Raw genomic sequence first — 13,139 nt, 5'->3', positions numbered from 1 at the left:
CAAGCATCAGGTGCGGTCCTGAGAAGGGTACTGCTTCAGGAGCGGGGAGAAATCAGCCCTACCCCACAGATGCTCTAGTCTTGCCCAAAAGCTTGAAGATAAGCCTTCGAAAGCAAGGAACAACAAACCTTTTCTGTACAGGATCAGGTAATAAATATGGAGCTTGGCAGGCCATCTGGTTTCTCTGTCACATCTATGCTGTGATTGTAGCACAAAAGGAACTACAAACCCAATGTGTAAATGAACAGGCATGACTAGAGGCGGTCTGCACGCTGGGGTATGCCAAATCCTGCTGGAGAATACCAAACTATAGCCAAGTAACAACTGTGTTCCAGAACAAAGCTCAAAAATATGTAAAGGAATAAGAAATATCCAGTATACAAGGTAAAATTGATACTTCCAGCACTGAATCAAATACCAACAGGTATGTAAAGAAACAGGAAAACACGACCCATGACGAGGGGGAAAAACAACAAGAGCAACAACAATCAAATCAAACTGACTCAGAAATGACAAAGATGATCAGAGAGAAATTAAAGCCATTTACTGTAACTATATACCGTATGTTCAAGAGGTTTAAAAAAAAAAAAAAAGAAAAAAAGAATGAGCTTGTTAGGTAAAAACATAGAAAATATTAAAAAGACCCAAATTGAACCTTTAAAGTTTTGTTTTTTTTTTAATTGTCTGAGTGGAAAAATAGCCTAGATGGGAGTAACAGAAATTTAGACGTGACAGAGGAACGATCCATATACATGAAGGCACAGTCTTAGAAATTACCCAAAATGAAACCCCAAGGGACCAAAAATACATGAAAATGGGCCCCCAAGTGGGGTTGGGGAGATGGAAAAATTTTTGAAAAAATTATGGCTGCAATTTTCCAAAAATTACATCAAAAGACTCAAGAAGCTCAGAGAACTTCAAGCACAAGAAACACGAAGAGAACTACAAGGTGCATCATACATAGTAAAATTACTCAAAATCAGTGAAAAAGAGAACATCTTAAAACCAGAAGAAAAAAAGACACTGTACAGAGGAACAAAGATTAAGAATGATATCAGATTTCTCACTGGGAACAATGTAAGAAAGAAGACAGAGCAGCAATACCAATTCTACATAAATTCCTCCAGTACCCTGAAGAGGAAGGTACAGTTCCCACTTCATTCATTAGGCCAGGATGACCCCAACACCAAACCAGAAAAAAAGAATCGTAAGAAAACTAAAGACCAATAAACCTCATAAACACAAACTCAAAAGTTATTAACGGAATTTTAGCAAATCAAAACCACAGTGTATAAACAAGGTAACAGATCATGACCAAGTGTTAGTTAGCCCAGGAATGCAAGGCTGCTTTAATGTTTAATGTTGCAATCAGTGCAACTCACCAAATTAACAATCTTTTACAAAATGATCATCTCATTAAATGCAGGAAAAAAGCACTTGACAAAATCAAACACTCATTCATGAGAAAGATTCACAGAAAACTAGGAACAGAAGGAAACTTCCACAACCTGCTAAGGGGCATCTGAGAAAAACCTATTGCTAACACCATACTGGTAAAAGAATGAATACATTCCTCCCAAGATTGGGACACAAGCAAAGATGTCTACGCTTACCATTTCTAGTCAACACTCACTAGGGATTCTAGCCACTTTGATAAGACAAGAAAAAGAAATAAAAGGCACGGATCGGAAAGGAAACATAAAAATTTTTTTCACAGACAACATGATTGTATATGTAGAAAGCTCTGAGGAAATATTTTTAGAAGTTGCTAAACCTAGTAAGCTCATCAAGCTTACACGATAAAAGATTAATACACAAAATCAATTGTACTGTTTACAGACTGGTTACTTTGCATATGATCAATCTTAAAGTCACACCAAGTGAATAACAAGGCATTATCTATCTTCTGATGTAATTCAAAAGGGAATATGCCTCACTACTTACAAAAGAGTTTTGTCCCCTGAAATTGAACTTGAGTCTGACGATACCTCTACAAGAAATACAGGGATAGAATAAATGTTAAACAACATTACAGGATGCAAGCAAGCAAATCCAGAATGTGAGGAATTCTATGGGACAAATCACTCTGTTTTTTTCAACAAACAAGTGATTAAAGATATCCACCAACTATAGTGCATAAACCCTGTTTGGATCCTGTTTGAAGAACCAATTATAAAACAGTATTTATGGCTAATAGTATTTACGGGCTAATCAGAGAAATGTGAATACTAACTGCATGTTACGTTAAGGAACTATTCATAGTTTAGGCATTTTAATAGTATTGTGATTACGGTTTTTTTAAAGGCTTTATTTCTTGAGGTGCATATATTTATGGATAAAATGTAATATCTACACTGGAGGTCACAGTAGAAGGTACATGTGAAATAAAATTAACTACATATTAATGACAAATGAAGCTGGGTGTGGGTGTAGGAGACTCTTTATACTGTTCTCTCTTTTATATATGCCTGAAATGTCCCACAATAAAAAGTTTTAAAAATGCTTTAAAGAAAAGGCAAGAATTAAACTCAAAGAAAATAAAGATGACCCCAAAAAATACTAAACCAAAAATGGATTGTAATCAGCCCTACATCATGTGAGATTTGGTTTTTCATTCGTTGACAATGGGAATATATGCTGGGAAATTTCTCAGAACTGAAGAACATGAGTTTCCAGTTTGAAAGGATTTCCCTAATACCCAGCAAAATAAAATATAACAGACTCACATCAAGATAGATAGTCACGAAATGTCATACCCCTAGGAACAAAAAGATTAAAAAAAAAGAAAAAATGACAGAGGGATCAAACAGTCGCAGATCATTTATGAGATCAGGAATGAACTTCTTGAACTTGAACTTCTCAGCAGCTAAAATGAAGACAAAGTAAATGGAACACTGCCTTCCAAAATCTGAGGGAAAAATATTTCCAACGTAGAATTCCATCATCCGCAAAGGTATCAATCAAGTATCGGCACAGATAAAGGTATTTCCAGAAACACAAGATTCCAAAATTGTTGGACAGTAAAAATCAGGTTGGCCTCAGATTTCTACAGCACCACATTTAACTCTAGATCAGTGTTCCTCACAAAGTGGCCACGAACTGGTGCTGGCAGGTCAACTGTTACCAGTTCCTGATGACACAAAGACAGACACCAAGAGTATGTATTTAGAAATTTTTATACCCGTTAGAGCACTTTCAGGTCTGTTCAAATTAACAATAAAAAATGTGGGCTTGTATTTTGTATGTCTTCTCTTTTCTTCATTTGCCTTTCATTTTACTTTAATTTATCTTTATCAGGTTTACAAAAGTATCTGACCCCAATGGGTAGGAAATAAAAACAAGAACCTAAAAAGGCAAACAGACAAAAGACCGATCCTTTACCACAGATCATTTAAGAAGTCCTGCTCTGAAGGACATGATGCAATCCTGCAATTGTTCCAAGGAAAACATGTAATCTGAATAATTTTATAGTTGGGTCAGTGCCGCTCAAGAATAAAGCAGGTGGGCACCTGGGTGGCTCAGTCGGTTAAGTGTCCATCTTCGGCTCAGGTCACGATCTCAACAGTTCATGGGTTCAAACCCCGCGTCAGGCTCTGTGCTAACAGCTCAGAGCCTGGAGCCTCCTTCAGATTCTGTGTCTCCCTCTCACTCTGCCCCTCTCCTGCGCACACTCTCTCTCTCTCTCAAAAATAAATAAACATTAAAAAAAAAAAAAAAGAAACAAACATAAAAAAGTACCCGAGAAAAACTATCTTAAAAAAAAAAAAAGAATAAAGGACTTCGTAGAACTCAGGTTATGTAGTCATATAATCTAAGTCCTTGCTAAAGAAACTGCAGGACTGCTAGGTGCCAGGTAGAAAGGGAAACCATTCCAGACTGGAGCATTTCTGAAAGCCCTAGGACAGATTTCTCTAAGATCTAAAAGACTGTGCTACATCTGAATGTTCTGAAAGGATTCAGACAACTGGCAGAGGGTTCACGGTTGGAGCAGCGATAAGCACATAAATAAGCAAATAGCAGCTACAACACTAAAAAAATCCAAGACTATTCTTAACTCCAAAGAAAACAAAAAGCTGTGTAGGAAAGAACTTACTATGATTTCTTATATGGTTCAGCTATGAGCAGCATTTACACAGTTATAATAATGCAAACACTAAAATATGAATCTAACCCAAAAATTATGATGTAACCATATACAAATGGGGTAGTGAAAAGGTACAGATTCTGAGGTGGGGGGTGGTAGAGGTGAAGGGGAGAGGGCAGGAGAGGAGAGGAAGAAAGGTAAACCCTCCTCTTCCACAGGAAATAGATAATTCCAAAACTTGATAAATCAGGAAGTGGCAATGCAAGCATGTTTTGTATTTCACAGACAGGAAGGCAAATTCTAAAATAATTAGCCAGAACGGCTGACTGTAGTTGCTGCTGGGGAGGAGAAATGTAAGGGTGGAAACAGGAGCGTTGTTCTTTGTGAAACCTCACAGAACTGTTTGATTCCATTGCCACGTAAAGATTTTGGTTTGACTGAAATTTAACTCATACCGTACAACCACTCTTCTAAAGTGTACAATTCAGCAGTTTTTAGAGTGTTCATGAAGTTGGGCGACTATCACCACAATCTAATTCCAGACCATTGTCATCACCTCAAAAAGAAACCTTGAACCTGTCCACAGTCATTCCTCGTTCCCCAACCCCCAGCCCCTAGCAAGCATGCCTCTACTTTCTGTCTCAACAGATTTGCCTGTTTGGGGTATTTCATATCAACAGAATCATGCAACAGCCATATAGGAATTTTTATTGAAAATTTCCGATTAATGTGAGACTTTTACTTAAAAAGTAAAAACCACGAGAATATGAATGTTAGCCATAGGGGAGATAAATAAAGCAAGTACAGCAAAGGGGCTTCCAGGAAGCACCGAATCCATTTAACCACAGAATAAAAACGGAACCATATGGGCATTATGGTTACAGTATAAAATGTAAATAACGTAAATCCCAATACAAGAGGTCGGAGAAGTCCCAGAGAAAGTGGGAGACAGTGTAAGGACACTGGTGCTCTTATGTGTTAGAGGCAGAGACCAAAAGATATCATTTCAAAGTGAAAAATCGAGCGAAAGAGCAATAAGCAATATTCAAGGGCATAAAGGGTATTCCTAAAAAGAAATATAATCAACCAAAATTGGATAGTTCATTATCTCTCATTTTTAGATGGATGAAGACCATCTAAAGAAAGGATTAAATAGGATATAAAAAGCTAGAAAAGCAACCGTAAGAACAACAAAAAAAACAGAAGCAGCACACATTAAATAAAACAAAGCAAAGCCAACATACGCCACATAGTGAAAGAGAACAAAGAGAAGAAAACCAGGAAGCATCAAGTGATACAGCAAAACCAAGATCAAGTGTTATCTATTATACCCGCTATGAAAATGAGATAAATCTAGCCACTAAACGAAAGCCAGTCGGACAGGATCACAAAGCAAAATCCAGCCATCCCAGTTCATCACTTCTAAGATGCGCATTTTTTCACTACGACAGAGACAGGATTTTTAACGCCATCAGCCAGACGGAGGGCAGGATGTGGTTGGGATGGTCCCTCCCCACCCCCTCCACGTGCAAAACTGTCCCAGCCCTTCATGGTACCATCTCTTCAACTCGGCTCAATGCACTGCTGGAACTACACGTGTCACTGCCATCATCTACGATTCGGTCCCCAAACGCAAGGGTATGACACGTGCAGTCAGGAACTAAAACGGAACAACAGGGCATACGTTGGATATTAGGGAAATAAATACCCATCCTTGAAAGAATGACGACTACAATCGAGGGCTTTATGGGAACAAAGAGAAGGAAGATCCCCACAGCTAGAGCTGTGTCAGGGTCTGTTACTTAAACCCAGTCCAAAGGACCACCTGTCACTCACCAAGCGATGCCCACTGAAGGAGGAAGACACAAATTCACCAGGAAGAGATGAAAGTTTAAAAACACCATGAATGACCGGTGTACAATTTGCTCATGACACAGGACTCTCTGAAGGCACTGAGGACACTGAGTTTAATTACTTGTAAACAAAGGAAAAGAAGAATACTGTTAAGTGAACCTCCACCTCGAGATCTTTGTGCCCTGTCAAAATTGCTCTTCGGAAAGTTTTACTGCTGGTTTGTTAACCTTTCCTTGACAAAAGATAAACTGAGATCTTGTGCGTTTTTCTTTCTATTCAAAATCACATCATAATCATTCAAGTATACTGCTTTAAATTTAATATTCAGACACAAGGCTTTTTAGAGGTTTGGTAGGAAGAACATGAGAACATGAGAACTGAAGATTACTCAGCTCTCCCTCCTTATTGGTACTTTCTACACATACTGGGGGTGGGGGGTGCAGAGGAAATTCATTCTGCTGCATGGCTCAGCATGATTCACAAATTGCAGGCTAGCATTTCAAATGTCATTTTTATTGATCTCCATTTGATGTTCCATTTGCCTTTCCTGGAGTAGACAAATTACGTTTATGGCATTTCCCTAATAGCAGACCTTGAAAATCTGAGTTTAAATGAGCTCTGAAAAAAACGTAACCAAATGAAGTTATCAACTAAACAAAACCATATGGATGCACATAAATTATTGCTTATTTTAGCATTAAAATATATCTTCTCTAAGACTTCATAGGTCACAATAAAGGTGCCAGCACACTACATAATAGAATAACATTTCAGGGCATGACAGGCAGCTAGAAACTATAAGGAAAGTCAAATCTCAGACACAAAATGTAAATCTGTCAACTGAACACATGAAATCAAAAGCATGGCTCAAAGAGTGAGGTTAAAAAAACAAATATCCAATCCTCTTCTGTAGCACCTAGCCATCTGTGCAGGACAGCCAGTTCCGTAATAAAAATCAAGTATAACAAGCTAATTTATATGGCTAGCTACATATTTCTTTTCTAGCAATTTGGAAAAGAAATTGCCAATGAAAAGCTATTGTTACTCCACAGTAACAGATAAAAGTTTGCTTTATAGAATAGGAATCACATTTAAATGCATTTTAATACTTTCAAATGGTGTAGTTATTTCCTAAGACCATTTGTAAATGAGTTGTAGAAAGTTCACTTAGAAAACAATTACAACGTCAAGTAACAGTACATCATCCTTTGGGTCATTTACACACAGGAACGAACTGCGAGTTTCCAGCTGAAGACACTCTAAGAGAACAGGTACTTAATAACATAGAATAATTAACTTAGTAAGCCTTTGATTTTAAAAAGCCAAAATTTTACATGTTTAGAGGAATGACTGATTTCAAATGCTTTACTCCACAGAAAGCATATAAGAAAGCATGCAGCATCAATCACAGACAGAACGAGGCAGTGAAATCAATGCCAGTGCATTTCAAAAAGCTTCAACTTCTACCCATCCTCCAAAACCTGTTCCAGTCCCATGTCCTTCAACGGTACTGATCAGCTAAGGCACAAGGTAGCTGTATCACTGCTGACCTCCCAGAACACCCAGCTTTTTTTCCTATAAATACTGTCTACATTTAACACATTCTTCTCAGCACGATGTTATCTTTGTGTATCTCAACTCCATTACTTGCATTTTAAGTTCTTTTTGAGACCTCAACAAAGAATGAATATATGGATGCATGCATGGATGGATGGATGGATGGATGGAAGGAAGGAAGGGGAAGGAAGAGGAAGGAAAGAAGGAAAAAAGCAAACAAGAAAGCAAGCTTGGGCAACAAAATCCAAGGTTATGGGTTACAGATGATCTCAGATGTTGAAAATTATTTTATTAAGACATGTTCTCAGGGCACCTGGGTTGCTCTGTCAGTTAAGCGTCTGATTTCGGCTCAGGTCACGATCTCATGGTTCATGGGTTTAAGCCCCGTGTCAGGCTCTCTGCTGACAGCTTGGAGCCTGGAGCCTGGAGCCTGCTTTGGATTCTGTGTCTCCTCTCTCTCTGCTCCGCCCCTACTCGGGCTCTGTCTCTCTCTCAAAAATAAACATTAAAAAAAATAATAAAATTTAAAAAGACATGTTCTAAAGAATCAGCACTAGATTACAAACGACAGCATGACCTCTGAGAAATAACCTTTTGAAAATTCTTTAATTCTTCATATTTTAGCCAATGCTTTTATATTCCAATTAACATGAAATATGAATTTCAAAAATTATTATCAAAAAGCCATATTCTGGCAGCACAAAGACAGAACAGTGGTTTAGCTCCAGACTGAAATGTTCTTATACAAGGAAACAAGGTCACCAAGATGTTCTTATAGTTTAACTGAATCACCAATATCCTTATGTAATAATATAAAAAAGATGCTTATCAGGTAAAATTGAAATGGCAAAGTATAAGAGACTATGTATACATTATGATGACAACCTTGTAAAACAAGCTTTAGCACAGGTCAAAAAGGCTGAGAGAAAATACTACAAAATGAACAAAATGAGGGGCTCAAGGGGAGAAATCACAGGTGATATTTTTCTACTTTGTACTTTCTGCATCTTTGGTATTCTATGTCATTACGATAGATCTCTATAGAACTCATGTTTTATCTACTTAGATCTCCTTAAATCAAATCAGCACATACCATATGTTAATCTGCGTCTGCTTTCATGTTTAAAAATGTTTTAGAATCAGGGGCATAAGTCTGCGTCACTGCTAAGCCATTCCAGTAGTAATGGCTTTAATGAAGTTCCTCATCTGCGCCAGGCCTCAATTTTCTCATCTAAGTAAATAAACTGCCTCAGCAAGATTAAATAATTCTCATGTGAAACACTTAGCCCACTAGCCCGCTCACAGTAGTGCTCAATTTACATTAACTTCCTTTTAAATATTTTGTACTGTTGACTGGATTCTCATATAGTAAATGGTCATCACTGATTAAGTACTTTGGTTAGGGGTGATCAAGTTATCCTGTGAAAAGCCTCCTCCATCAAAGGACTTCAAAATCCAAGAAGCTCAAGAAAGATGTTTTTAATAGAGCCTAGTTCTCCTTTCCACTTAGCCTAGATAAGACCTCAGAATCCTTCTGAACACAGCAGCCCAGGGAGCCAGCGCACTTGCTGTGAGAGTAAAAACCTATTTGTCACCAGCAGCCCAGACCAGGGGCTTCGCAAGGAGCTTCTCCCAGCACACAGGAACAAGGCCTGTGACACAGAAGGAAGTGGCCTTTCACAGATCTCCAAAGAATTAAATCCAGGATTCAACTTCCAGTCACTCAATAAAACATTTCAACAATGTAGATTTTTAAAAATAAATGTCCACAGTTTTCGAAAAGTGTTTTGTTTCTTTTAGTGCTGCAAAATAGAAACATTATGGTAAATCTTCATAACAGTGGATAGGGTCATGGATTCCTAGCTATATCATCAAAAAGCAAAGAAAACAAAAGCAAACATTTGATAAATTGGACTTGATCAAATTTAAAAACTCTTGTGCATCAAAGAACATCATCAAGAAAGTGAAAAGGCTATTTACAGAATAGGAAAAAGTGTGTAAAAATCCTGTATCTGATAAGGGTCTGATGTCCCTTAACATATAAAGAATTCCTGCAATTCAACAACAAGAATTACAACCCTATTAAAGATGAACGAGGGACTTGAATAGACATTTCTCCAAAGAAGATATACAAATGGCCAACAAGCACATGAAAAGATAATCAACATCATTACTCATTAGGGACCTAAAATTCAACACCACAATGACACATCACCTCACAAGTACTAAGATAATTAAAACATACACACACACACACACACACACACACACACACACACACACAAAACAGTAAGTATCGACAAGGATGTGGAGAAACTGGAATCCTTGTACGTTGCTGGTAGGGATGTAAAATGGTGCAGCCACTGTGGGTAAGAGTTTGGTGGTTCACCAAAACACTAAACACAGAAATATCGTATGATCCAATAATCCCACTCCTAGGTATATATAGAAAAGACTTGAAAACAGAGACTCAAGCAGACATTCGTATGCCAATGTTCTCTGCAGCATTCGTCACAACAGCCAAAAGGTGGAAATGGTGTTCACTGATGAATGAATAGATCAACAAAATGTGGGGTGTGTGTGTGTGTGTATGTGTGTGTGTGTGTGTGATGCAGTATTGCTCAGCCATAAAAAGGATGAGGTTCTGACACAAGCCACAACACGAATGAACCCTGAAAACACGCTAAGTGAAATAAACCAGGCACAAAAAAAGCCAAATCAGAAATACATAATTCCACTTACATAGGGTAACTAGAACAGTCAAATTCATAGAGACATAAATTACATGAGAGCCTACCAGGGTTTGGGAAGAACTGGAATGGGAAGTTACTGCTTAATGATCAGAGAGTTTCTGTTTGGGGTGACGAAAAGGTTTTGGAAATATATAATGGTGACAATCGCATAACACTGTGACTACAATTGCCACTGAACTGTACATTTAAAATTATTAAAATGGCAAATGTTATGTTATATATATTCTACCATAATAAAAACTTTTTAAAAAATGAAAGTAAATTTAAGGACCCAGGAAAAAAAACAAAACAAAAATAATAAATAGAAATGCCACCACATCAGCACCTTTCTGCACACTGCGTTCGGGATAGAGGAGGCTGACATCTTCGGTTATGAGCTTCTCGGGCAGCAAGTCTAGCTTCTGACAACTGGAAAAGAATTAAAAAAACATTTAATAAACTACCAAACTTCCTACCATCCTAGAAAACCCGGTATCACATTCTGACATTAAGAGGCCAATTAGAGCAGCTCAATGTTGTAAACAAGCATCTGTTTCAGGGGAAAACAAAACAAAGCACATTAAACTGGTAAAGTTCTAGAGTAGTACGAAGCAATACCTAACATATTAAAGCCCTGCAGGATTATCTCACAGTGATTTTAACAGACGTGCGGGAGAGTCGTATACAAGACTGTGTTCCAAGAAACCCAACAAAGCTGGAATTTTTCTAGACAAAATTTTCAGAAACTTCAACTGGAGCTGAGTCCAAGAAGATACCAAGCTGATAACTACATCCCTAGGTGCCTTCATCAGTCATATAGTAACTGTATAAAGGATGCTCACTCAAATGTTTAAAAAAAAAAAAAGTTTTTCTAAAACACTGCCTGAAATGATCACAACCTAGACTCGTTAGGGAGAAATCTATACTAACACCTCTGAATCTTAAAGGGAACTGTCTTTGAGACAGTTATTTACAATATCAGTAATCAGAGTTGAGAGTAGGTCTAAACTCCAGTCCCTTGACCCAAAAACCATATCTTCATCTATCCAAAGAGATTTATCTCATTTAATGCTCAAACTGCGTTTTTATTGGTTCACACATTCTCAAACAAATTGTCACATACATCAAAAATAAAAACATATATGTCCACAAAGTTGATATACCTTTTCATCTTCCCATTGAAAAAAATTACAGTCTTTTCTATCTCTACAGGCTGAGCAGGCATAAAACCTCCGTGATTCTTCTTTCCCTTGGTTCACCTTTACAAACAGAAGAGTGGGTCCTAGTTCCAGAAAGGGACAAAACATATCAACAATCGTCATCTACATCAAGTTCTTCGTTTTCACTGCCCTTAAATAAAGCTTGATTTGGTTTTACGCACAATTTGTCATAATTAAACCTACACTCTGTTTAATTACTTTTTTTTCCCCGTCACAATGTTTAGACAGTGATGACTGAAGAAATGGCTTTTACAAACTAGTCTCTCCAGAAAGAAAATGCCGTAGTCAGTTGCTGTCTACATGATGAATGACCTGGCTCCTGAGACTAAAACATGGCCAGGGTCCAAAGAACTGAGTATTTTGCCACCTCCACCCAGTTATCCTTTCAGTGAAAATTTGGACTTTTGGAGTTGGGCACATCCTCTCTCCATAAGTTAGAGAAAAACTAGGTCTGGTTTCTAAGCAATAATTCACGCTATTCTTCTCCCTTTCTTTTTAAATTTGTATCTTTTATTTTAGAGAGGGAGAGCGCGCGAGACGGGGGAAAGGACGGAGGGAGAGAGACACGGACACAGACACTCCTCAACAGGTTCCATGATCAGCGCACGGAGGGAGGGGCGGGGAGGCTCGATCCCACCACGCTGGAATCGAGACCTGAGCGGAAATCAAGAGTCTGTGGCTCAGTCGACTAGCTACGCCCCTCTTTCTAACTTTTTAAAATAAAGATATCAAAACAACCAATGAAATCCACAAGTACTTGGCAACGGATTTACTCAATAACATGCATCCCCTTTGCTTAGACTGTCTCTTCCCTTGGCGGGGAGGGGGGGAAGGGAATGTAACAGCCACGGAGCCAAAACCGCAACAGTGAGGACTTCCTATGACAGTGTCTTAAATAAGCTGAAAACACTACGTCCCGAAGAAAGGGCGTTTTCTAGGGATCACACATGGTGGTAGAGAGCATGAAAATCTGGGAGCCGTAAGAAGCCCATGGCATCCTCAGGCTAACCCCCGCCCCTTGCGCCCGAAAGCTCGGCAGAGCCCAAACGCGCACCCACCGTGAGGGCACAGCGGGGCAGGCGTGGCGGGATCAGAAGGAAAAACCACCTCCACTCCCGAGCTCCCCTGAAGACCCGAGTTCCCCTCTTCCTCCACCGCTCCCAGCCAGTCCCTGGGGGCCGCCATCTTCCCGCCACCGTCCCGAAAGCCTCCGTGCAAACAAAGGAGTCTGAGAAAGAGTGCCGCCACGCGGCACGGGGAACTCACAGCGCCCCCGCGCGTCTAGGAGGAGCTGAGACCGCCGGGGCTGAGGCTACGCCCCGAAAGGCAGTCTCTTCTGCCCCTGGCTGCCCCCAAAGGGGTCCCTGGCGGGCAGACCAGGGTAAGGGTTTGGGGAAATGGGGGGGGGGGGGTGAGGATATTTGCACGCAATTTATTGGACCTGTGCAATAAGCTCACCTATTATCTGCTCTACCCTTAGCACCCCAAGCACCATCCTCTCATAAGAATAAAGCCAAAAGATGAGATGACTCTTTGGAGCAAAGATTTGGTGGGGTTTTAAGACCAAAAGGCAGCATCACCACCACCAGTAGCTGACAATAGAAATAGCTGCAGCAACCGCGTTTGAGGGAAACATCCTCTTCTTTCTTCCCCAAAGTGAGAGTCACGCTGTCATCTTCTACCTCTTGGGCA

The 13,139-nt window shown here is 39.3% G+C and overlaps 1 protein-coding gene across 1 annotated transcript in view; it reads right to left on the bottom strand.

Moving 5' to 3' along the window:
* Nucleotides 1–12,653, bottom strand: part of ZCCHC4 (zinc finger CCHC-type containing 4) — a 50,554-nt gene extending 37,901 nt beyond the window's left edge. Inside the window, exons 1-3 of the mRNA XM_060655314.3 lie at nt 12,506–12,653; nt 11,391–11,509; nt 10,574–10,656 (exon numbers count right to left, since the gene is read on the bottom strand). Of these exons, the coding sequence (XP_060511297.3) occupies nt 10,574–10,656; nt 11,391–11,509; nt 12,506–12,632 (329 nt within the window). The 5' untranslated portion in view covers nt 12,633–12,653. The remainder of the gene's footprint in view (nt 1–10,573; nt 10,657–11,390; nt 11,510–12,505) is intronic.
* Between the last annotated feature and the right edge of the window lie 486 nt (nt 12,654–13,139).

Source organism: Panthera onca, chromosome B1 (genome assembly GCF_046562875.1).
Source record: "Panthera onca isolate mPanOnc1 chromosome B1, mPanOnc1 haplotype 2, whole genome shotgun sequence".
Lineage (NCBI taxonomy): Eukaryota > Metazoa > Chordata > Mammalia > Carnivora > Felidae > Panthera > Panthera onca.
Note: the sequence above shows the minus strand (reverse complement) of the source record. Positions and strands in the feature narration are given on the sequence as shown.